Raw genomic sequence first — 27,349 nt, 5'->3', positions numbered from 1 at the left:
CAGATTACCTTGCCTATCTAGGGTCTTCTATACTTTTATATGAATTGTATGATTTTAATTTCTGTTTATGTAAAAAACAAAATGAGCGTTTTGATAAAGATCCCATTGAAGTGTAAATTACTTTTGGGAGGAAAGTTATTTTTACATCAGGAGTTCCACCAGTTTATGACCATAGGCAGTGGGTCTCTGCAACTTCTAGTGTCTTCTTCAGTCTCTTTCTTCACTTCTCTTTAGAAAAAGACAAAACTAAACCAAGGAAGTCTTTAATAATGGAAATAAGTCCTAGCAGAGATAAAATAACGTAACATCATGCTCCATCATTTAATGTATGTGGACCACTATATATGTGTGAAAGACTAGATAGGAATATGGAAGATGACATTAGATAAGTGAAGCCTATCGACTACTGAATATAAAAGTATTGATATCTTCTACATGGGTCTCACTTTAGAAGACTTCATTACCCCATCTGCATGTTAAATTCCGTACATTTTTTTTCTTACGGAGAAATAATACCTTGCTGTAGAAGGACTGAATATTTAACCGTATCAAATTTAAAGGAAAAAAGCCTTCAGTTTCATCACAAGCTGTTAAAGCTATTATTTTGTACTAGGTGACACCCCGTTTAACATCGACCATATTGTTAATAGTTATGGGATTTTATTGAATTAATGAGACTGTTATCATGTAGGAGAATGTCTTGCTGAGTTAATTGAAATTGCAGAGATTATATAAATGGTATTAATGAACTTTGACTGCCTGATGCCGCAGCTTTAATAAAGACTGCTTGGTGGGCTAAATGAGCACAGGCAGATAAGAACAGGTTCAAGTTTGTGAGCCTGCAGGCTGTTGGAGACAACTTTGTTACCTCCATTCCCAGGCGTGGGCTTGGAGTACAGACTACTAAACAACATGCAGGGCCGAAGACTGCGGCGGGCGCGGACATATCGTAGGACCCATTGAACAATACTGTGTTTTCTCAAATTTATAGCAAGTTGAATTATAATTATATTTGATGAATGTTTCTCTTTTGAAGTTGTGCATATACTTGCCATCTTCATTTGCTTTTGTTTATCCGATTTTGTTTTTCATTTTCCTATTAAAGCCAGGCCCTTGTGTGTTATGTGTCAAAAACTATTATCACTGAGCTATGTCCTTCAACTACTTGTAATTATTAAGCATGTTTTACTAATCTAAAATTGAGGGCAAACTTAATAATATTTCCTGGCTAGTGAGATGTCTCAGTAGTTAACAGTATTCCCTGCTCTTACAGGAGACCTGGGTCAGTTACTAGCATCCACATGGATACTAAGAACTGTTTATAAATCCCAGTTCCATGAGGTCTGGTGCCCTTTTCTGGCTTTGTGAACACTGCACATGACGAGCAAATATACATGCAGGCAAATCACATGCATAAAATAAAATAAATCTTAATAATTTCTCCGTCCCAGGTATTTAAGAAACTCACTGTGGGTTTTATAGAACTAAACGGTTAGAGAGATGGCTCAACTCTTAAGAGCACTGGTTGTTCTCCCTGAGGACCTGGACCTGTGTGCAGCTCTCACAGTTACCACAGTAGCTCACCGCCATCCACAACTCCTGCTCTCCTCAGGCTTCCGTGGGTGCCAGGCACACACATGGTACACAAGTATGCCTGCAACCAGAACACATAAAATAATACAGTTTTTAAAAATACTGTACTATACCTTTATTTATTGATTTATGACTTACTAATACTGTTTTAAATATCATGGATCAACTTTCTAATATATAAACATAATAATTGTATAGCATTCATTCAATATTATATATATATATATATTATGCCATAATATGTGTGTGTGTTAATTATGTACCACATGAGGATTTATTCAACATTGCTCCTATGTATGTAGCTTTATGGTTGACTATTTGGGATTAGATAAACTATAAAGGGACTCATTCCTATAGAAAACTGATTCTCTTTCTCTCTCATTGATTGCCTATGGCTTCTCATCTATGGGTATAGAGATTGTGAAGTCCCCTGTACATATCAGCATGTCAAATGATATTTTGATTATGCATACCTTACTTAGGCAACCACACTGTTGAGATTTCATGAGTACATCATCCTTGTAAGGTCTAGGAGATCCTCAACTGCAGGCAACCTATCCTCTAGCTCTAGCAATCTTCCCACCCACTTTTCCTAGGTGTTAGCCAAGCCTTAGGTGTTAGGCTTGCATTATAGATGGACCAAATGCATTTGTACAACCCCAGTCATTCAGTCTCCTGTTGTTTGATCAGGCGAGAATCCATGAACATGACTCAGAAGTGGAAAATGAGGCTTCCTTGATAGTGGATCTTAAATACACTTGCCTTTGGTTAAAAGAATACACAGAAATTCATCAGAAATTATAGTGATGTAGGGTCTGTGACCACTTAGTCCAATTGGATGCTTGCTGCTGCTCTCCAAGATATAATTGACACTACTCAATCTTTGGGGATACCTCACCAGAATGGTCATTATTGTAGTTTGCAACTTCAAATCTGTGAAAAACTATTGATTTCTTTTCTCATTTCATAGCTTGTACCTTCCAATACTATTGAGAGTGAGTCCTCCAAGTCCTCTGTCCACAGTGTGTAATGCTTTAAGCAATAAGGACTTACCTTCAAGTTCTAGGAGGCAGCTACAAACAATGGCAATAGTATATGATCTCTAGACAGTCTCTTTCACTCACCTGAAGGAAAAATTTGCATACTTGCCATTGTAGTTTTCTGTTTTATAATATGGTACTTAGGGAAAACATTATTATCACACAAGTGGTATAACTCCTTATACACACACACACACAATTATATATTCACTTTGTGGAAGCTTATAACATAGTATGTTTCTCTGTGGTCTTTTCAAACATTCATAGTGTTGTATATCTCGCCTCCCTGTGCTCCTGACCTACCCCTGTTACCTGGTTAAAGACAGATACCTAGTTTTCTCATTTCTGCTTTCATAAGGCCTAATTCCTGCCATCTCCTTCTCCAGAGCACCTTTTTCTCCTGATCTACTCCCCCATTGGAACCTGTCTATTTTTGTGACTTTAGTTATTACAGGTTGTATTTTTTTTTTATTAATCATTCTTTTACATTTCAAATGGTATCCCCCTGCCTGGTTACCCTTCCGCCAACCCTCCTATTTCATCCCTCCTCTCCCCTCCCCTTTCCCACTATGAGGGTGCTCCTCTACCCATTCACCCACTCCTGCCTCCCCCTCTAATATCCCCCTATTCTGGGGCATCAGGCCTCCCTCCCCATCCACTGATACCAGATAAGTCCATCCTCTGGTACATATGTACTGGCAGGAACCCAAGGCAAAAACCTGGAGACAGGAAGCAATGCATAGACTATGGGTGAGTGCTGCTTCCTAGCTAACTCACTGTGACTTATATGCAGGCCCCACCAGCATAGTGCTGTCAACACCCACATTGGTTGAAGCCCTTTCACATCAACTGTTAATCAAGAAAATTACTTACGAACTTGTCCATAGGACAGTCTTTTAGAGACCTTTTCTCACTTAGAAGTTGCTCTTCCCAAGTTATGCCTAGACTCACGTCTAACAGACTAAACCCACCCAGCACATGAATGGAAAAAAATATAGGATAAGCATTTAATTTATATTAACGATGTCATTTCAGACCTCATGGGTAAAGTTCTGTATTTTCCTTATGATATGATTGAAAATGGAATATTTATTAAATAAAGTAGTTTAGTGGTTTAGAAATAAAGCATATTACTCTTTCCTGATAAAAATGAACCTACTGTGAAATGAATGAAGACATAGCTGAAATAAAGAAAGTCCTCTCCTTACTTACTTTTTACCACAGGGAAGTCTCTCTGGACATGAAACAGACAGATTACCTGTAAAATGGTTTATTGTAATGATAATAACTTCAGCGTGATCGAGTATATCAGAATATTATAGAAAAGTGAACATGGGAAACATTTTTAATAAAATATTAAATAGGTTCAATATGTTTCATTGGTTAAAGAAGTGTTACACATGCATACTTCAGTAGGTAAGACACTATAGGGATGGCTCATCTGTTACCACAGGCTAGTGACGGATGGGTGGGCAGGCTGGCCTATAATCTCAGCCTTGGAATACTGAGATTGGGATCCCCAGTACCCCCTGGATAATGTGACTAGCCATATCTTCAATACCTGATTTAATTGACAAATCCTCCCTCATTAAGATGGAAGAGCAATTAAGATATATTACTCATGTGAACCTTAGGTGAGAGAGAGAGAGAGAGAACACTTTACTAAAATAGAATAGGCCACTCACTAAATAGAAATAACTAACAGAGATTCTGAGTTCAGTCTCACTAGCAGTTAAAGCACTACAACAATTGATTGTGAGATTTGAGATTTTTAAAACTTACAAATATGAATGAAGATATGAAATGATGATTTCTGTATTCTGCAGTGGTGCTTCTTCTAGATGATGTATATCAGGAGCTTTCAGGGGTTTCACTACCCAGGAGTCCTACTTCAAAAACTTGTTGTGAACAAACCATTAGAAATTGGCAAAATGGTTACCATGCAGATACCAACTTTAGTTTAGAATCTTAGTGTTTATCTTGGTATCAAGCCAGCACGTCTACCTGACCTCATTCTCATTTTCCTTTGCTTCTGTGAAATTTTATATATTAAGTAGTTTAGTAGATGATGACTCTTTGTAATTAATTTTTTGAGAATTGTATATATAAGTATTAATTGTATTGATATCATTTCCACCTTTCTTTTTTTTCCTTCTCTGTTAAACCACAACTCACTTGATTTTTGAGTGTTTCCCATGCTGTTTCAAGTGGCAAGAAAAAATAGAATCTGTTTGTACATGCTAAAGTATGACATTTTATCTTTAAAAATTTAAAATCTATATTAACAACTAGTCAGTAATGTAACAACCTACTTACTTTCCCATTAAAGGTATAAATAGTGCATAAAATTAACTTTTTAAAGCAAGAGTAAGAACTGACATTTTTGTATGTGTGTGTGTATTTGTATGATCCACTGTTGAATACTAGTAGAAGGGAAAACACTTATGTGGCCTTGTTGAAGAGCACAGAGAAATGTCACATTTCTGATTAAATATGTTGAAAATTATATTGAAAACTTCATTTTCTGTCATGCTTGCTAAAGATTGTTTCTCTTATTATCCAACATTCCAAGCTAGCTGACTTCAGCTCTTCTTAAATCTACAGGCGTTCTAATTTGGAGCCATTATATAATGAAAACATTGGGTGTAATTTCTTAGGTCTACAGTTCTTCATTGCCCTTAGTGCAGATCTTTACACTGTAGCTCATGATTAAAATTTGCATAAGTGAAATTCATATTTATGAGTACAGATCTTGAAGCAACTGACAGGTGCAAGGTTGTCTACCATGCCAATTTATTATTTGTCTTGTCATTTAAACGATAACTACTCCATATATTTTAAAGAAGAATGCATGCTCTGGTTGAATTAGAATAAAATTTTTAAAGTAGACAAGACTTACTTTGTAGCATTCCACTTTTATGCTTTTCTATATAGCATGGACACCTTCCTGGTAGAGATTGGGTAAATAAGAATTTACATGGTGAGAATGTCCTGTGACATGCATGAAAGCTTGAGTTCAATCTAAAGCCCTAGAGCAGAAGAACAAAGGCATTTGATTCAGTTGTTACTGTTATTAGTAAACTCTTAGAGTCTTTCTCATTCCTATTTGACCGGTGTTTCAGGGAATGCATGAGCTACTAGCGCCTATCATCTTTACCCTCCACTGTGACCACCAAGCTTTTCTACATGCCAGTGAGTCTGCACAGCCCAGGCAAGTCATTACATGAGTTTGTTGGTATTTTCAACCCTACTGTGATCTTTTGTGTACTGTTGATTTTATTTCATGAGACCAATCCACATTAAATTCTAATGCTAGTTTAGATACAGAGAAATTTTGAATCATAAGTGCCTTTGAAACATTAGGTCTTTGTCAAATTAAGACAGAAAAGTAATGGACCAAAGAGGAAATGTTTGTTATAATTTTTAAAATGCTGACAGTGGATACTACCCAGATATGCCATGCTCCAAGTTTTCTCATTAGTTGAATGAGTTTTTGGAGACACTTTCTCCAGACCAACTTTGACTTGGCTTATATCATAAAAGGTGCAGTGCTCCCAAGAGCCATGTAGATAGAATGGCTTTTTGTGTTTTCGAGACATACTCAGTTACTCGTTTTTGTAATTGGCCTTATCTTTAGTAACAGTTAAAATTTAGCTATCTAACTTAACACACCAGTGAAGCAACCAAGAAGCATTTTGTAAATGGTATTCCAATCCAGACAAGATGTATGCCAGCAAAAACAAACAAACAAACAAACCTACTGATATAATATTTTTGTGTCATCTTTCCGAATCAGATGCAAGCTATCTGTTTTACTGAATGCAGGCCCAAATTATTTTAACCTTTGTCTACTAGAATATGAAGTAGTGGTTACATGATGTCTGCTTCTCTATTTATGTTGATTTCATCAAGTCTTGACACAAGAACCTTATCTTTTAACTACCTGGAGTGACTAGAAGTCTAAAAACGAAACTAGTCTTGGGATATTTTCATGCAGTTTTATTTATGCTATGTTACATGCAAAATGCATTTATAAGAACATATAGGTGATTGAAAGTAACTTGAGCATGAGCAGACTTTGCTGTTTTGTTTCATTACAAAAGAACTAAATAGCTTTGCTAGAGGTGCTATCAGCAACTCATATTAAGATGAAATTTTATAAAAAAAGTTAATAAAACACATTTTGGTATTGCATTTTCAATCAGTAACTACAGTTTTTACTTGTTTTAGATGAAAAGTGATTTATTGTAGAATAATAAATTATTCTAGATCAAACTTAGTCATATGTTATCTGAAGTAACCAGATGGCTATTTCATTATGAGATAAGCAAGTAAATAACTTCTTTATGCTCTTTATAAAACAACAGAATTTTGCTTGTTACTGTCATTGCCCTTTGAGAATGCCGACTTCTCAGTCACACAGTGAGTGTGCGTTAGATTATGAATGTGAATGTAGACTGGGGAAGAAGGTGCATCTACCCTACTTAATTAAATACTACTTATTTCCAGGGTGTGAATTGTCTTTTTTTTTTTTTTTTTTTTTTTTTGTGAGGAAATGAAAACTCTTTTGAACCCTGAGTATCTGGAGCATGATGCCTAGTAAGTACTAAGACTATTGCATTTTTTTTTCTATTTCTTAATACCACCAGTATTATAGTAAAGACTAAATATAGCATTATTTCATTTTTCTTATTTTCAGTGCAATGTTCTCACAGCTTATGGAAACTGCTGAACCTTGGTTTTCTACTTTTGAGCATGATGGTCAAAAGGTAACTCTTATAGTACAGATCTTTTCAGTATACTTTTTTTTTGATATTTTATTTACACTTCAGATGCCATCCCCTTTCCCCATTCCCCCCCCCTTAGAAAACCCCTATCCCATGCCCCCTTTTCTTTTTTGCATTTATACATTTGTTTTAAAATACTGTTAATCATAAGCTTTATAAGTTTGGAATTGTTCAATCAGAGGTGTAACCCACTGAACAACCTAGATATAACAACTATCTTTGACTGGTGGAGATACATGAATATCTGCCTCCCTGTCTCCCCCCTCTTTCTCTCTTTCATCACCTAGCTTCTCCTCACCTTCTTCTTCTCCTCGTCTTACTCTTTTTCTTCCTCTCAGTACTCCTCCTACCTTAGCTCCTCCTACACGTCACCCTTCCTGTTAAAATGAAACTTTTCTCTCAAAATACAATTAGAGCTTAATTATGCCAATTTGTACCAGTGAGGTACAAGGTAGTCCTAATACCCAGTCCATCCTTTTGTTGACTAACCAGCACCTTTGTCATCTATCCTAACTAAAACATTTAGTTCTGAACCTGGCTTTAGGATGAATGTCAGCTGACAACCATCCACTCAAATCTTTTCTCTTAAGGTAAATAGCTATAAGTTTTCAACCCCGTCAGAAATCCAGAATGACTGAGTTAACTATAATTGTGGGAAGCACAAAGCATAGCTTCTAAAACTTAGCCAATTTATAGAGACCTCTGAACACCTGGACACTCGCTCTACTTCAAAATGTTGGAGCATCTGTTCTTCTGCCTTCTGGCCCAGGATCATCTGACAGACCTTAGTGCTGCAGAATTATTAAGGGCTGATTACTCTGTCTAGGCAGATATAATCAGTCGACTATTCTGCAAGTGTGTCCATTTCTGGACAGTAATTTGTCTGTAGAAGGAAAGTGGCAATTCTTCAGTAAATAATAGCATACACTAGAATAATTAGTTATTTCATTGTAACAAATGTAATAATTTTTATGATACAATATGAAAATACTTAGGACATAATAGTAAATTGAGGTATTTAAAATACATTAAAATAATATTGGTAGATAAATAAACATAACATAAAGATTACATAGAACTGAATAGAAACTTTATGTGTACATGTTTTTCATGAAGTATTGCCACGTTATAAAATTACTATAAACTTTTTATCTTCTTTTTTCCAGACAGGAAGTAAGTGTGTAGCTCTGGGTAGTCTGGGACTCAGAGCTCTGCCTGCTTCTGCCTCCTAAGTGTTGTGATTATTCAATCCATACCTGTCTATTGTATGGATATGCATCATACCTGACTATAATAAAATTTGTATTGCTCTCTTTGTGAGTTTTTTATACATCACTAATGAACTTTATTGATAAAATCTGTGTCAGATTACCTTTCTTTTGGTAGCATACAATTTTCATTTAGTGTTTTAGTTTTTATTGCTACAAGAAGTGCACTTCCATGAAAATGTTGAATTTATATGCTGTGCCTAATCAGATCAGTTGGCTAGGGGCATCTTGAAGGGCTTAACTGCCTCTAGCCAAATTCTCATGGAAATTTTAATGTCACAAGAGAAGCTGTTCAAGTGAAAGATACTTATAAGATATATCCTGGCTATGGCTTTATGAGCACACCCACCATTAGTTCATTATTCTACATTTTATGCCTTTGTTAGGATAAAGTAGCTTTCGTTCTTTAAGTCCTTTAGATGAATGAATTAAAAGCCAATTTCCATATTTCTTAATTTCAAATTGAAATAATACATGTGCTTTTTTTTTTTTTAACTTTCAGGGAAAAGAAACTCTGATGACCCCCATTCCCTTTGCTCGACCGCAGGATTTAGGGCCAACAGTTGCCATTGTTACAAAAGTCAACCAGATCCAGGATCATCTACTGAAGAAACATGATATTGAGCTCTACATGCACTTAAACAGACTAGAAATTGCACCACAGATATATGGGTTGTAAGTTAAATTTGTATTTTAGCTATTCCTAATTATGATTTTCTAGTAGTTTCTGGTAGTTTCCTAAAAGTAAAAATTTGTTCTAGCTCCATATTTATCTACCAAATTTACTATATTACTTTAACATATCATCTCATCTAATAGTCCTCTGCCAGACCTCTGGAGTCACTGTTACCTTTTTGTTCTAGTTTAGGAAGCTAATCCTTTTAAACTAACTTTATAACTTTTAACGTTATGTTCTAAATCACTGTTATGAGCCCTGTCAGAATGGTTATGTAATTTTCAGTTTCTTTTGAAAAAAAGGTGTAGTTTTGTGTTAGAGTTTTTCATCTATTATCCTTTGCAAGGCTGGATTTGTGGAAAGATACTGTTTAACTTTGGGTTTGTCATGGAATATCTTGTTTTCTCCATCTACAGTAATTGAAGTTTTTGCTGGCTATAGTAGCCTGGGCTGGCATTTGTGTTCTCTTGGGGTCTGTTTGACATCTGCCCAAGATCTTATGGGTTTTAGAGTTTCTGTTGAAAAGTCTGTTGTAATTTTGATAGGTCTGCCTTTATATGTTACTTGGCCTTTTTCCCTCACTGCTTTTAATATTCTTTGTTTTGTGTACTTGGTGTTTTGATTATCATGTGACAGGAGGAATTTCTTTTCTGGTCCAATCTATTTAGGGTTCTCTAGGCTTCTTGTATGTTTATGAGCATCTCTTTCTTTAGGTTAGTTAAGTTTTCTTTTATTTTGTTGAAGATGTTTACTAGCCCTTTGAGTTGGGAATCTTTACTCTTTTCTATACCTGTTATCCTTAAATTTGGTCTTCTCATTGTGTCCTGTATTTCCTGGATGTTTTGGGTTAGGAGATTTTTGCATTTTCTTTGACAGTTGTATCAATGTTTTCCATGGTATCTTCTACAGCTGAGATTCTCTCTTCTATCTCTTGTTTTCTGTTGGTGATGCTTGCATCTATGACTCCTGATCTCTTTCCTAGGTTTTCTATATCCAGGGTTGTCTCCCTTTGTGATTTCTTTTTTGTTTCTTTTTCCATTTTTTTGATCCCGGATGATTTTGTTCAATTACTTTACCTGTTTGTTTGTGTTTTGCTGTATTTCTTTATGAGATGTATGTGTTGTTTTTTTTTTTTTTTTTTTTTTTGAAGGGCTTCCATTTGTTTACCTGTGTTCTCCTGTATTTCTTTAAGGGAGTTATTTATGTCCTTCTTAAAGTCCTCTAGCATCATCATGAGATGTGAGTTTAAATCAGAAACTTAATTTTCAAGTGTGTTGAGGTGTCTAGGGCTTGCTCTGGTAGAAGAACTTGGTTCTGATGATGCCAAGTAGCCTTGGTTTCTGTTATTTTCTTGTGCTTGCCTCTTGCCATCTGGTTATCTGAGTTTAGCTGGTCTTGCTGTCTCTGACTGGAGCTTGTCCCTCCTGTGTGAGCCTGTGAGCTTAGTTGTGTCAGCAATCCTAGGAGACAATCTATCCCCAGGCTGGAATGAGGTTCGGAGAGCTGTGGCACACAGTCAGTTCTGAGAAGAGGATAGAAACAGGAAACCAGAAGTATCGTGTCCCCAGCTGCGCGGTTCCTGTGTCCTATTGGCCCTTGACATGTCTCATTTGGGTGAGGTATTGGGGCAGTAGTGGTGGTCTCACATGTGAACATAGGTGTGTCAGCACTCCTGAGAGACAAGCTATCACTGGGTGGGATTGGGGTGCAGATAGCTGTGGCACAGGGTCACATAGCAATAGTAGGTTTTTCAACTAAGCTATCTAAAAAACCATGGTGTTGTTCAGGGAAAGAAACATGGATCTAGCCCTAAGACCTAAAGTGTCCTCTAAACTGTCTATATTCTTTGAATGCTCTCTGGGTCAATTTTTGTTCTCCCCTTCATCCTTGTATAAATGTACCTGCTATTCACCAGAAGTAATTGTTGTCTTGGAGACTTATTGCTGAATAAACTCGCCCTTTCTAGTCCTTTCTAAACCCTAGTTGACTGGTTCAACAACTCAGATGTTCTGGCCCAAACTCCTGTCAAAGTTGACTGATTCAAACTAGCATCTCTCAGCTTCTTACTGAATTGCTCTGCTTGGACTCAAACTAACTAATAATTTGTCCTAACTTTCTGGTTCCTTCTTTTTTTTTTTTTGGCTTGTTCTGTTTTCACCTGTAACATGTCTCTGTAAAACTGTCCTGGTAAAGTTCCTTCCCTACCCCAATCTGTGGTCTGCTCCCTTAAGTTGACTTTTTTACTTCTGGATTCTCCTGAGAATTGAGTCTATCTTGTTTATGACTTATTCTGTCAAATCTTTCTTTCATTCATCACTTTGCCTCCTATAAACTATCTTTAATTTTATTTTAGGGGCATTAAAGTTTTGTACTAAGGGTGTGACTGTATTCTAGCCAGCTCATATTGTAATCCAGGCCGTGTCTGCCTTCCATCTGGACTACTTAAACCTATAAGGTCTTTGGATATGATCTGTTGCCAGAACAGCCATGTTGCTAGATTAAAATTCCTCTGTAGCTTTGAATTTCTTTCTGGGAGAAAAATATCCTTCTCAGTGAACATGTTGTATTAATTTTCTGTAGCCCCATAACTTCTCTAACATGATAGCAGACTAGGGACTCAATCATTTCTTAAGTATGTGTGTCTCTCTGTATTTTTTTTTTTTTTTTTTAGTAATTAAATGTGGTAAATTAGTGGTTTAGTTACTAGAACTTAATATGTAAAGCTATAGAAAAGAGAATTGGTCATCACATGAAAGAGAAAAGTGTTCCTTTTGACTTCCTATAGTGCTGAGCAGGTTCCTGGCAGATAGCATTAAGAAGCCTAACTCTCCACTCGGCCCAATATTGAAAGACAAGAACAGTGTTGAGATGTCCAGAGAATGTTCTCGGTCTATGAGCTGTGAAAGTGCTCAATCAAGTCAAGTTTGGGACCAGAACAGGCACTGGGGTCTAAATTATATAAAAGAACCCTGGAGTGTTTTATTTATGTTTTTTGTTTGAGACAGAGTCTTTTACTAATAGTAATTTCAGTGCTTTTTCTTCTTGGAAGCTCTGGATTCTGGTGAAGGATTCTAGTTTCTTGTGATTTTGGTGCTTGTTTTTATTTGTGTGATTTAGTTATGGCATCAGTGAAACAGCTGCACATTCCTGTTAGAGATGACATACTTCCTTGTTTTACCTAAGTCATGGGGTAGCATAGTACAATATTAAGGAATTGCCATTTATAAGTGAAATAATATGTTTGTCACTATAAATAATGGTATTTAATTTAAAAGGTCAGGAGTTAAATTCTGTTTTCCTCTCTGTGATACAAAGGATTGGTACACATTAATGTCTCAAGAAATTTTTAAGTTAAAACACAGGGTAGAGTTAGTTGTTCAAACTTTTTTTATAAATAAATTGAAAACTAGTCCCCATGTTTCCTAATTTTAATTATTGCTTGCAAAAGAATAGGGTCTTTAATACAATGAAAAGAAGTTACTATCAAACAGCTTCATAATTTTCGGCAGCTTAATTGAACTGGTGACTTTACTATGCAGTCAGGTAGCATGAACCTGAGTATATTAATTTATGCACAGAATATTCGTTTTACTAAACTTTTTTGTTTTGTTTTTATTAAACAATTTATTTTATTATTTTTGAGAAACTCATTCCTGGGTGTTATATTTATACCATTTTTATCTCTTTCACTTCTAACTCTTTCTGCATTCCCCACTCCCTCTCAATGTCACGACCTCTTCTTGTATTGTGTCTGTGTGAGAGAGTGTTGAGTGTGTGTGTGTGTGTGTGTGTGTGTGTGTGTGTGTGTGTGTGTGACCTGTTGAGTACATTTAGAGATGTTCATCTGTGTATGTGTTTAGGGAAGACAACTTGCGATTGGTAACCTATTGGTGTCTCATCCTTGGTGAGGTCTGGCTATCTTTTTCTTAGCAGCCATTAATGGCTCGTAGCTCTTCATCTTGGGTTGGGGACTTGTGTTTACTAAACTTATTACCAAATTTTATTTACCAAATATTTTTATTTATTTTTTTGTTTACTTTTTAACTTCTTTTACTATTCTAAAAAAAAGGTCATACAATCTATTTTGTCATTTTCTTCTTCCACCCTAACTCCTACTCCACTTCATATTCCTTCTCTCTCTTACACACACACACACACACACACACACACACACACACACACCAATAAAAACAAAAAACAGATGGAGTTCGTTTTGTTTTAGACAACTGTTAACTGAGCATGAGGTTTGACCTGAATGTGATTGGTATACAGATTGTCACGATGTTGAAGAAAAGTCATTTTCACTTTCCAAAAGATACTAGTTTCAAATAACTTACTGGTTTGGGCTGGACTTTGTGCACATATCCCCTCCTTTGTGCTGAGACTGTATCTGGGTTTTAGGTATGCTGTCCCAGTCACTGTGAGTCTATATGTACATCAGTCCTGTTGTGTCCTCATCGTCTGGCCCTTACAAGCTTTCTTTCTTGTAGATCCCTGACTGAGCCTTGAGGAGGGGAATAGAGTCTTCCAACTTTTTCTTTCAATTTTCTCTTTATCATAGAAATTTCTTAAGCTCATATGACATCCCTATAAGCATGGGATATGGTAAAACCCTGTGATCCATGACATGAATCCTTTTTTATCTTTCTAATTTATAGTTATTACTAACAATAGCATAGCTTGCAGTAACCACAGTTGCTTCATGTTTCTCATGTCTAATCTAAATTTCATCTGAGTTATCTTTACATCTTTGAAAAAGAAAATATGTGTTTTCTCCATTGCCTGTTTTATATACTGTGGTACCAGGATTTCCTCATTTGTGGGGCTTGCCTTTGGAGCCCTATCAAAACCACCTGAGTCTAATAACCTCATATCCCCTTAATCTGCCCTAAGCTGTAGTGACCATTTGTATATTTCTTATTAATAAATATTATAAACTCAAGTAATATGTCCAGCCTTAATATAAGGGTTTGAGACTAGCCTTATTGTAAAAGTAACTTTTATTTTCCTGGTGTAAATTGTCATCACTGTGGCTTACTACCTTAGTCTGCTAACCTAGGACTAGTGCTGGAAGATTCCAGCCTCCATACAATTTCTCTGGGCCTAGAATGTTTTCAGCCTCTGAGACTTACAGCATAAATAAGCCCACCCTTTTCTAGTTTTTTTTCTGAACTCTGACTGGCTGGTTCAACTCAGCTGCCTCAAACTCTCCAAGCTGACTGATTCAGTCTGGCTTCGCTCTCACACCCTCTCTTGAATTGCTCTGCTTGGCCTCATACTAAGCTTGGCAGTTTGTGCTCAGTCTGCTGGCTCCTTCTCATTCTCTGGCTCACTCCATCTTCACCTGTGTCTAGCTTGTCATGTCTCTGCAACCTGTCTATCTGTAACTGTTTGGTAAAACTGCCCATTTTTTTTTCTTTCCACTACTCTCTTAAGTAGCTTCCCTTTTCTCTCTGTTCTTGTGAGAGAACATAAGATGTTCTGTCAAAACATACTCTTGATTCCTCACTTTGACACTCAATTAGACATCGCTTTCAAGCGTGGGTGCTTCCTTCTATAAACTAACTTTACCTTCATTGTTTGGATTGTTTGGGATTAAAAGTATGTACTAAGGACATGTCCATATTCCAACCAGAGGGATTAAAGTTGTATGCTAAGCCATACCTACACCACAACTAAAAACAGATCTTTTCAGTAAATAACACAATCTTAGGGTTCACTGTGATCAAATATACTGCAACAGCTTTTAGGCATAATTTTGTTATCTGTGAAATAAAGTTTAAAAATAGCCCTAATCCTAATTTACCCTTTTTTAAATCAATAAATATAAATATTTGTAAGTTCATAGACACATAGAAAGCATCTTTATAGCAGTGCTTTCTTTAAGATGCAGGATTAAAATTGAGGGTAGATTTTTAAAATAGATACAGCAACTTGGCATAATAATTTCATGTTCTTAAATATTACAGATTTATGTCTAATGGAATTAAATTGAAATACTTTTTTATTCTACATTATATATATAATATTAGATATAAAAATTTGCTTATGCTAGCATTTGTTATAGTTAGAAAAAAATTCATTTTACATTTAATTAATATTTGGAAATATATTCTTAAATTTGCATAGTAATTAGGTGGATCAAATTTCAGTTGATAAAAAATATTCCTCTAAACATACAATCAGAACTCTTGATTTCCTCTTCCATTTTGTAGTTTCATATCACAGCTCTTAAAGAATTTTTATTTTGAGACAAAGTATGGACTCAGTAAGGTAAAATATATTTAAAAAATTAGAAAATGGTTTGACACAGGAAACGTCAACCGTAAATCTACCAATAAAAAAATGTTAGCAATGCTAACAGCTTGTGTGAATGAAGGGTATACCATAAATGTGTTTATGTTAGAGGAAAGTGTGTTAACAATATAAGCATACCCTGTTTTGAATATAGGTTTCTAATGTAATTAATATTTAGCATTATCATGAATCATTAAAAAGTATTTAGCCAGCTTTTTAGAGTTATAATTACCCTAATTTTGAACAAATTTTACAACTACTCAGTTTTTAAAAGTAGTTTTCATAAAAGTGCAATTTGAAGACATGAGGACGGAAAATGCCATCTATTTATGTTTGCCGCATTCCTGTAACTGTATTCCTAAGCCAATAAACTTGTTCAACATAATAAACTTATATGAAATTAATTGTTACTATGAAACAATTGTATTAACAGTGGCTGACATCATTCCAAATAATTTTATCTTAATTTCAGGTTAATTGGTGATATTTATCTTGAAATATATGACTCATTACTCATAAACTCCTGAATATTACATAATATCTTGTGTGTTAATGCTACTGTTGTGATAATACAAAATAATAAATCCTAAAAGTAATTTACACCATGTTTTCTATTAACTTTAAGAATGATTACTCCTGCTGTACTTAAAGTGGAGTCATTCAAATAATTAACATAGGTCATCTTTTGTTTTTAAATGATTGTTTGACACTGGGATATTTTTAAAAGTTAAATTTAGTGATAGCTACCATTGCATACTAAGCCAAACTAAAACAGTGATTTCTTTACTGGTACTTTCTATGGTAATTTTTAAAGTTTTGTGGTATTTTCATATCTATTTTATTAATAAGATCCTATGATTTCATAACTTTTTCAACATTTCTAATAAGTGTTGTCTTTGAACTTTCTCTACCATAGCATGTTCTGACTCTCACATACATGTAGTCACTACTCATGCACATTTCACAACCTAGTTACTTATCTCTAGCACAATTCTCATTTATACTGCAAACAAAAATTAGAATGAACTTTTTCTATGCCTTCGTAATTCTTTTGATATAACCTTTAAATGTATTGAATCTGTAAAGTTTTTACTATAATTAACACTTTGGTATGAATAAAATATGTAGTAAAGATCTGTAGGATTTGTATTTACTTCTGAGGAAAGGCACTTGTTACGCTGTTGAGCTTCAGCTCTCTGAAATCACAGGCTCTGTGCAACACTCATGAGATAAATACTCTGTCACTCAGATACTTAATACATATCTTCCTTGTGTGTGCTCTAGTTCACAGAGGCTCACAAGCATTGTACTATTTGGTTTATAGTAATTGTGTTAGGGCAAGCACTTAATTGTTACTAAATCTGCTTGATTTTATAAAACAATATAAAATACATACATTACACTAACCCAGGTTCTTTACGTATCACAGTATAATTATTTGCGTGTACTCAGCTTCTTTAAGGCTGTACTTGATATATGAACGTATGGTTACAATATAATTCTCGTTCTTCTCAATCATTATTCATTCACCATAAAGTTGCATCACTTTACAATTGAAGCAAGTTATTTCATAAGTTCAGTTATTCATTAAAATAGGCTTTTTCTTTCATGGTACTTCAAGCCTGTTAAGGAGGGAATGGAGGGATCCATGAGGCTCGTTTCCATGACAAGGGTTAGGAGTGAACAGGCTAAGATGCTCCACATACACTAGACAACAGCATTGGCATATCTAAAAGTAATAGTTCATAGCACTGGGCTTCCTGCCAAGTCCAGAACCAGCCATTAAGGAAAGGGAACTTGCGGCCAGTGTGAATGTATATTGTTAGTAGTTTAAGGGCAGTTAGAATGGTTTATTATGTTACCATCCCATGCAAAAGTCCATTATAAAAAGTACCATTTACATCACTTTAATGAAAATATATTTGTTTTTATAAGATCTGAAACTTTGTATTTTCCTTTTGAATTTGAGCTTTCTGCTTTTTCATACTTTGCTAACACTTGTGAATCTCTAGTGTAATTCTGTCTTGTGTAAAGTTTGAAGACTTTATTTTGGTATACATATCATTTTATGCATATTATTAATTAGAAATTGTTTATAATACAGCATGTACATTTCCAATTCTGATACAGTTCTATAAACAGTTGTTTACAAAAGTTATGATATGTGGCTATCCTTAGTACTGGATGACCAGTTAGGGGCTTCATCTTGGGAAAGGCCTATGCTTCCTCTCCTGCAGTCATCACTTTAGAGTGGTTCTTTGTCTTCCTTGGGGCCCCATGAGATTTTTCCCTTCCACGTTTGCATTTCTATTGCTGTTGCCATTGTTCACGTCTTGTTTAGGCACTCAGAAGGTTGAAGCTTCATGAGTATAGCTTCCCTATCAGTTTAGGAGCCACAATGTCAGAGCAGGCTTCCTAGTTGGTCCTCTGGCTCTTACAATCTTTCTTTCCCTTTCCCTGGTATTCTTGGAACCTTAGTTACAAGTGCATTGAAAATGCATCAGGTGGGGTTAGGTGCTTGGTTGATCACTATATTTTGACTTTCTGTAGTGGTATCTGTCTGTTGCAGAGAGAAGCGTCTTTGATGAAGCGTGAAACGACACTTACCTATAGGTCTACAGACATTTTTAGATTGCACTTAGAATTGCATTGATTTAGGAAAGTGAGAATACATGGTTTTTTTGTTTTTTTTTTTTTATCAGATCCAGGATCTCATGAAAACTGGTTAAGTTGGCTAGGTTTCCAGTACAATGCATGATTTCCCCCTGTTTTAGCATCACTAAGTCCTTTTAGACAGCTGCTAGTTACTACCAAGAAATGTATGTGACTATTACATGTTTAGGGGTGTCTTGGCATGCTGGTCATTGCTGTGGTGCCTATGCATTGTATCTAGGTAGGACCACTGGTTGCTTCTCTTTTTTGGCAGCTTGCAAATGAAAGCTGCAGGAAGCTTCTAAGTCAGATCCATCTTGAGTCTTCTGAGTCTCACGTTCAAAATGTATAAAATCTTAGTAAAAAATACTTTCTTTTATCTCCAGGAGATTACCAAGAGTAACAGCAATAGCCTAGATTATTCTACAATTTCTTATCCTCCCCTGAACATCTCGGTACTGTTTCTTCACCCAATACTCAGAGAACATCATGGAAGAGGGAATGAGAAGATTAGATGATCCAGAAGACAAAGCAGTATGGTGCAAGATTCTGTCTTCTGTATATGCCAAGGAAGCTATGCCCATGAAATCTCAACAGTATGGCTATTTAAATCAAGCCTGAGCTGCAGCAGCGCCAGCTGACTGATGTGCCAGTGTTAGTGGGCCCCACTTCTAGATGAGTTGCTGCAGGCAACTGACTGCTGGGAGATGGGTAATTTACTGATCCTAGGGATAGGCCTGGAAGTATAGAACCAAGAAATTCACTCCAGAAACTTAGACATGTAAGATAATAGGATAATGTCATTTTAACTCTTGTAGTTTAATAAGTAATATTCAGATATTGGCTTTGATCCTGTGAGCTCAGCAGAATGTATTTAGAAGAAAGCCTAAGTAATTTTTACTCTCAGAGTGAAGCCATGATTTATAAGGTTTTAGTTTTTGATAGGAAATTGATGAAGGAAGAATCCTAGAATTAAATTAATTTTTCATGTTCAGTCTCTCTTCTTTCATCTCTGGCTTCTTTACCATGGATTTCTGTTTACTCTTCTATTTTTTTTAGCCCAGCCAGCCAGAGGCTTACTGAGTACCTGCCGCTCATTGCCGTAATCAGCCTTTTCTCTCTGACATGTGGTGATCTGTGTGTGATAGCACAGTTGATTTTTACATGTACTTAGTAATTAATCAAGCCAGCATCTCCTAGGTCTCTGGGCCCATTGTATATTCTTGATTGGTCTCTCACCAGACAGAATTTACTCTTGGTTTCTTTTCTCTAGCTACTCTGTTACTGTGTGTGAGCCTTTTTATGGGAGCTCTGAATCAGTGTTTGAAGTATCTCTACAAACCTAGGTTTCCGGAGATTTATTTTCTGTTTGAAAACTCTTACATCGTATCCCTTTCTTTTGCTTTTTTTCATATTTGAGAATTCATATATCCATGTAATGTTCTTGGATTAAACCCACCTCCACTTTAGTTTGGTTTTGTTTTTTCTTTTCTTTTCAGTAATTATTTTATTTGTTTACATTTCAGAGGATATCCACCTTCCCAGTTACCCCTCCAAAAAAAACCTCCCATTCCATCCCTCCCTTCTCCTTCACCTTTGCCTTTATGAGGGTGCTCCTCCACCCACCCTCCCACCCACCTCCCCATGACCCCTGTAGCATCCCCTTATGCTGGGGCATCAAGCCTCCACAGGACCAAGGGCCTCCTCTCCCACTGATGTCAGATAAGGCCATCCTCTTCTGCTACATATGTATCTGGAGCCATGGATCCCTCCATATATACTCTTTGGGTAGTGGTTTAGTCCCTGGGAGCTGTGGGTGGTCCAGTTAGTTAATATTGTTCTTCTATGGGGTTGCAATCCCCCTTCAGCTCCTTCAGTCCTTCTCCTAGCTCTTCCATTGGGGTCCCTAGGCTTAGCCCAATGGTTGGCTGTGAGTATCTGCATCTGTATTGAATTGCTTCTACCATGCTTTCCTCACACTCCAGTGTTTGTTGTTGTTGCTTTTATTAAAACTTCCTGAGTCTACTCAGTGTTACTGCTGCCTTTGTGGATAGGTATAGCCCCTTACATCCCTGAAGCAAGCAGTTTCCTTCTAGCAGCCATCAAACAACTTCCTAACTTTAAAAGAAAGAAGGCTAATTGCCTATAGCAAGTCTGTCTTCATAGGTCCTTGGCTTCCCAAGGTATAGTGTCTTGAATAAAGCCCTGAGGCAGTAGGAGACTCGACTATACACCCAAGCTGAAGGAACACTTCAGAACTGGTGACCTCACAGTTACCTGACAAGTACCAGCCAGCTATTGACTCTTACATTCGTGGCTTCTACGTTCTAGTTAATTATCAACTTACACATGTGTAAAAGTAATGTTAATTACTAGATTTTTCCTTTTAAAAACAAAACTTTAAGTAATTATGAATAAATATTGAAATAAATATTTTATTAAATAAAAATCAAAACTTATCATGGACCTTTTAAAACAGGTCACTCTAACGTTTTAAAATAACATTTATTTTAGTCAAATGCCATTGCTCAAAATAAAACCTCTGGAAAGCCCTTTCTGGAATTGTCATTACTAGCATAGAGGCTACATTAGAACTTGTTTCACACTTGTATAATCAAATATTACATAAGCTTATTATTCACAATGTTCACTGACCATATTTGACTCTAATTAGAAGTGTTAGTTACTCATTAGAGCATCTCTCACCTTCCAAATCACAGCACACTCAGATACTAACACTCATATACTAACTATACATATACAGCGGGTAGTCTGACAACATGCAAAGGGTTCTGAATACGTTATCCCTGTGAAAATTTCAGTGTCTTTATTGAAAGAAAGAAGCATAACTTTGCAGTCACATTTCATGTACTAATCTAGCTATGATGAAAGTTGATCGTAATTATTTTACAGGAAAACCAAAACAATAAGCTTGATATTACTCTCTGACAAGTATTGCATTATTACTTCAAGAAACGCTTGTGAATTACCTGAAGAGGTAATCTAACCTGAGGTAGCTGCCCTCCCCTGGAAGACTCTTCCTCATCCAGTAGCATACTTCAGTGAAGTTTATTTTCTACTTGAGCTATTTTAATTGGCCACAGCCTCCAGAGAGTCACTGCTCATTCTTAAAAAGCAGCTGGGAGCAAGCACACTGTAGCCCAGAGAGTGGCATAAATAGAATAGATTTGGAGGGCTATGGACGGTGATGAATGGGGTCCTGTGCTGCTATCTTAGTCACTGATAGCTGCTCCAGTAGGCTGCCGTGCCTATTTGTAAACATAAGATGGAGATTCAGGATTTGGGTGACTATTTGGTCTATTAAAAAATAAAAACAAAAACCATGCTGGTTTTTCAGAAACCCCATGTGGGGAAACAGTGAGGAAAGCAAAATGACCCAGTCTCTAGTACTGCAAACTGTTTCACTGTCCTGTTTCCCAGCTTTGGATTTTCAGCTACTGCCCAGCTGGTGAGCAGTTGAAAAGTATCTTAGGTCATATGATCCCACTGTAGCCAATTGGGTGGTTTGGCAGACAACGAATATCTGTTCCCATAAATTATACATTATTTGTCTGTGAGCATCCTCTCCTTGTCCCCATAAGTGGATGAACACATTGTGGGTATCAGTGATCACCTGTATATTTATGCCCAGTAATACGTACTTTGATTCCTTCTAGGAAACACACTGGTAAAAATAATCGAGTTAGGGTGGTTTCTATGGGGATTTTTGTTTACTCCCTTTTTCATATTTCCTCCCGTTGTAAAAATTACAGTGATTACACATCATAAAGCCTATCTGTAATAAAATGCATCAGCTGGCCAAGGTTTTCATCGCTCACTCAATAATCCATTAATACAGCAGCGCTGCCCAGGCATCTTTATAATACCAACTCGGAGGTAATGTTAATCAGCTAGACCAGCTGGTGTTTAACAGCAGCTGCTGGAGATGCCACAAATACACTCAGTAGCTGACATCTTTATTTGCAGTTTTTCAAGGGGAGAAGAGATTCTCCTGTGGTTATTTGTATTAAGCATTTAAAGGAAGGTGTAAAGGAGATAGGAGTTTATGCCCAAATGAGAAGGGGAAAGCAATGACGGTGAAAACAGTGGTGATAGATTCCATTAGAAGAGGTTTGTAATGCAGAAGCTGCTGAAATAAATTGCAGTACAGTGCCTCAGAGTGGACTTGAGACCTTTCTCCTGGTTGTGTTTATACGAACTGCGGGGATCACTAGCAGTAAAAATATAGTGGGCGTCTTTATGGCCTTCTACACTAAATTAGACTATCTTTTACTACATAAACCTAAAGAAATCATTGTAGTCCAGACAGTTTCCTCATGGATGTATTTCACTTAATCACTTCATATCATGTCTTTTTTGTATATTATGAATATATTTTGTAAATGCTCAGTTATATTTTATATATGTGAAGGCACCATCAATATGCATTATCTACTAATAAATATAGAATGCCATTTTGTACTAATAGGGAGACAGCAAGGCAACTTGAAGTCAGCAGTAAGGAGACCATTATAAACAAAAGTGTAATTCCATTTGGTAGGCCTTGGCTTACACACCAGGAGTGAGTGCCTCGTGTGTCTGCTGCATCCCTGGCTTTTACCCTCTTTACCTTTACTTTTATAAAGTACTTTGATATCTTTTCTAATTAAGAATTGTTGCCAAAGCCTTCTGATTTATAATATCTTCCCCATTCTTGGAGGTTGGATACAAAAATTCTTTTGGTTCAATTAAAAAAAAGAAAAAAAAAAAAACAAAACAAAGTAGAAGGCATGTGAGCCGAAGGTGCTCTTCCAGGGTTGTCACGGAGCTTGGATATTTATAGACAGTGGCTTTGTGGAGAGAGCTGCATGCTGAAATATGCTGGGGGTAGAAATGTTGGACCTAAGCTACCAGCAGCGAATTTCTTTTGTCATTTTCTCTGTTACTGAAATTAGAGAATTAAACAGTATTTTTTAAGGAAGTAAATTGGGCCAGCAACAGTGTTTAGTAGGTAAAGGCACTTAACCCCCAGCCTGCTACCCACAGTTCTATCCCTGGGACCCACATAGTGGGAAAAAAATCCAGTGACTCCCACACATACCAGGACACATACAAACACAAATGTTTTTTTTTTTTTAAGAGCTTAAGAAAATGTCTTTATAAACCTTGTAACCTTCTACCTTGTATAGCTGTTGTAAAAACAAGTTTGTTGTTTCTGAATCTAACAGAATAACCTTTTCTATGTTCATATTTTTTTACTTACAAGTGGAACATTTCAAGCCCTGAAAAACAATAATTACATGTCCAAGTGTACTGCTGTACTACATATTCAAAGGTGGATCAGACCCACTAACACAGCCTTTGCAGGTCAGTTCATCTGACAGTGCCAGTGGCTTTCTCTTCTAGACCTGAAGAGTGACCTGACAACTGCTGGGCTGCGACTGAACACTGAAAGGCAAGAGTTGGTGACAGGAGAGATTACTTAGATAGCAGTTTGGATTTTTAAATTACTTAACTAGCAGGTTTTTGGTGGTTTTTTTTTTTTTTCTTTTTGGTTTTGTTTGTAGTCGAAACAGCCCATTTAAGTTTGTTAGTGTGTTTGACAACAGACAGTTTGATATATTGCTGGGCACAGCGGTAGGTTGGATTTGAGTGGTATTAGCTCTCAGTGTTTTGATTAATGGTAATTGTCTCCATGAAAAGGCATTTTTTTACTACAACTCATAGTTCTGGAAACAGAAGTCAACTTACAAGATCCATAATTACTATTCTGAGTTAGCATATAAAAAGGGCAGGGGAGCCTGCTGCAGAAGCACAGCAGGGCGGGCTTCTTCTTTCCTTTTGCTTTGTATTAGAGTTGGAGACTGTTCCTTTTGTCAGAATATAAATCTTCTGTTGTTTATCTTTTGTTCAGTATGTGAAGTTGATTTATGACACATTTCTGTAGCCCATAATTTGTTTAAATCCTGTACAAGGGGAATTTTCACCTGTCTGTACAGTGGACTATAAATGGAACGCAGAACAGCTCAGTGTGGTATGGATTGACGAGAAAACATACTTAATTTTTTCCTGTCTTTCTTTTCTTGTTTTTCTTTTTCAACAAATCTAAATAACCCTGTAATAAAAGCAAATAGTTTTTTAAAAGAAAACACTGCAGAGGGTTCTATCACCTTTTTAAAACATTTCATATAGTATTAATGAATGAAACTCAGGTAAAACTTAAAGATAAATTTTATTTGCAGAAAATAAAACTGCATTTAAGTACCAAGTTTTATTAGCACAGAAGCATAATACCCTAATAATATATTCTGTTTTCATATATAGGTCCATGTCCATATATGATACATACATATATATGTATATGCATATATATACATACACACACACATATGTATGTATGTATGTGTGTGTGTGTATGTATAATATATATATGTGTGTGTATGTGTGTGTATGTATATATTTTTTTTCACAAAAGGACTCATTTGCAGTTCTATCATTAAATTCTAGAATTAATATTAAATGAGTGTTCTGACCCTTAGCATTATTGAAAGAACCACTGTTTCTTGAGAACATCTGAACTCATGAAACTAAATGCTTATGTATATGTTCAAGATTTTCTTTGGGCACATTTGTTTAGAGATGATAATATTCAGCTAAACCAACAGCTTGGCTGGATGAGGTGCTGTTTGTTTTAAGAGTTTGTTTATTTGCTTGGCTGGCTGCTTATTTGTTGTTTGTTTGTTTGAGGGGAAATCATTACTTATTCACCCTTGTTTTTAGATGAGAAAAACTGTATTTGAGAGGTAATATTAAGGGATTTTTTTCCTACTAAAAACATATTCAGATAGTAAAGTAAAATATAATCAGTTTTTTCTGAAAGAGTGTGAATAGCACCCTTGTTTATGAACTCAGTATTTACATGACAACCTTTCTCCCTTATTTTTGTAAAAAAAAAAAAAAAAACATAAAATTTGACTCTCTGGTATTTGCCAAAGAAACTTAGTGTGATATTTTAAAAATAATAGTTCTCCCTGATTTTTAACAGGATTTTAGGTTTATATTAATATAACTGTTTTTGGCATAAATATTAGCACATACCTTCCATATGGATGGCTTAATATATGCCATGTTGTATAATATATCTGAAGAGTAGAAATCTGTGAAACAAGAGCTTACAGTGCACCAGATTATTCCTTCTAAAAGTGAATAGACGTGTTTCAAAGAAGCTTACATTGGTGCTATTGGTTATTTTAAGCAAAATTTAAATTCATAAATTATTGTCTAATATATACCTAAGCCTTTAACAGAAAAGTAAATAAAACTTTAAAAATATTATTCATAGTTAATAACCAACCACGTGTGATTGGGGTCTCTTTTATTGAAAGAAGCCTTATTTACGTAGCATAATCTAGTTGGATAGAGACCTAAATTAAGTGACCTGTCAATGCAAGTGTGTTGCAAATTATATGTGTTTCTTCATCCATAGGCCACTACTGTGGAGTGTTAGCAGAGAATTGTACAACACAAGACATCATCACAGGCAATCACGTTTGACCTCATGTCTAAGGCTGCTGGGTGATAGTGAGGTAACTGCTTTGTAAGACAGATGGGTGGTTATGGCGTACTACCCAGTGGGGACAGGCCATCACTGTAGTCCTCTGCCATTCCTCCCATTCAGCCCTTTAGCCCAGACTACATTTTACCTGCAACTGGTCTGTGCGAGAGTGGTGAAAAGTGACCAGCAGTGTTAATTTTTAAAACAGTCACAATTAATACCACCACCCCAAATTGTATAATTAGCTTCACCTCCTTAAGTGTCAGTTAAATGGACTACTCAGTCTTAGTTCCCTACTTTTGAAGCAAAAAAAAAAAAAATTAAAGTTATGAAACACTCAGGCATTAATAAAATGTAATTTATTTCACAGGGCATAGCAGAAGTCTTTGTTTACACATCTGAAATGAACATGCTACTTGTGAGTGACTTGTGAACTCATGCCAACTGTGAACCTGTGTGCTAACTGCTTTTCTCACAGAGATAAACTTTGTTTTCTGATTGTTTAATCACTTAACTGTATCACTGCTCCGAAAGGCATGTGAGCTAAAGCAACTCATCCTGGTGTGATTAACTCACAAGGCCAAAAACAGTCCCAGAAATGAGCTGTTGTGCAGCTGAAGGCATTAAGCATACTGAAAGAACAAACAATAATTTTCAGTTAGGAACCTCTAAGGCATTACTGATCATCCTCTGCCCTAACTTTTTTAGGAACCCTAGTCTCTACAACATTTTTTAAGATGACTATCAGTCAGACACTGCAGTGTTGTAATTTTTTTTTTTTTTTTACTTATATGTTATTCTAGGTAAAGAGTTGTAGTTACTGTGCTATTTAAAATATAGTTAAACTGTAAAATACTATTTGAATGAAAGCCCAGACATTTAAGACAATGATCAGCTGCTTTTAGGAGAAGCATCATGTGCAGACCCTTCTTCCAAATGGTGTAGCTCAGTGATTCTCAGGCCTTAGAACCAAGTGTCACTTGTGAGGTTGTCAGAAATACAGATTCTTCAGTCCCTCACAATTGGTCAGCCAGAAATAAAGAACAGCCCAGGAATGTAACTTGACACCACCTAGAGAAGCAAGGGTTTATTGTGTGCACTAGCTTTTGGAAACCACTGAGATGTTCTGATAGAGGGGAACAGCACAAGATGTTATGGAACACGTTTGTATCCTCAGTGTATTTATAGAATTCAAAGAAAAAGACAATTTTCAGCTTCACTTCTACTTGGTCGTCATTAGGTTCTCTACCTATTTTTACATTTATTTATTTTGTGTATGCATGTATGCATAAATACATGCATGCATGTGGGCACTCATGCATAACAAAACATGAATGTCAGAGAATGACTTTTGGGAGTTGCTTTTTTCCTCTCTACCTTGTAAATTCATGGGATCCACCTCTGCTCTTCCAGCTTGGCAACAAGCGTTATCATCCACTCAGTTAACTCACCGATTTTTCTTATTTTTAATCATTTTATTT

General features: G+C 36.0%; 1 protein-coding gene across 6 annotated transcripts in view; it reads left to right on the top strand.

The window, feature by feature from the left end:
- The window catches only part of Tbc1d5 (TBC1 domain family member 5), a 469,862-nt gene that overhangs the window by 259,820 nt on the left and 182,693 nt on the right, over window positions 1–27,349 (top strand). For 5 of the 6 annotated variants that reach the window (XM_076915391.1, XM_076915394.1, XM_034521546.2 and 2 more), the window contains 4 exons: window positions 5,756–5,844; window positions 7,182–7,232; window positions 7,333–7,402; window positions 9,191–9,363. In XM_076915391.1, coding sequence (XP_076771506.1) covers window positions 5,756–5,844; window positions 7,182–7,232; window positions 7,333–7,402; window positions 9,191–9,363 — 383 coding nt within the window. Of the gene's footprint in view, window positions 1–5,755; window positions 5,849–7,181; window positions 7,233–7,332; window positions 7,403–9,190; window positions 9,364–27,349 lie in introns of all 6 variants that reach the window. The other variant, XM_076915393.1, reaches the window with a different exon arrangement.

The sequence above is a fragment of the Arvicanthis niloticus genome, chromosome 17 (genome assembly GCF_011762505.2).
Source record: "Arvicanthis niloticus isolate mArvNil1 chromosome 17, mArvNil1.pat.X, whole genome shotgun sequence".
NCBI classification, from domain to species: domain Eukaryota; kingdom Metazoa; phylum Chordata; class Mammalia; order Rodentia; family Muridae; genus Arvicanthis; species Arvicanthis niloticus.
The sequence above is the reverse complement of the archived record's forward strand: the minus strand, read 5'-3'. Positions and strand labels throughout refer to the sequence as shown.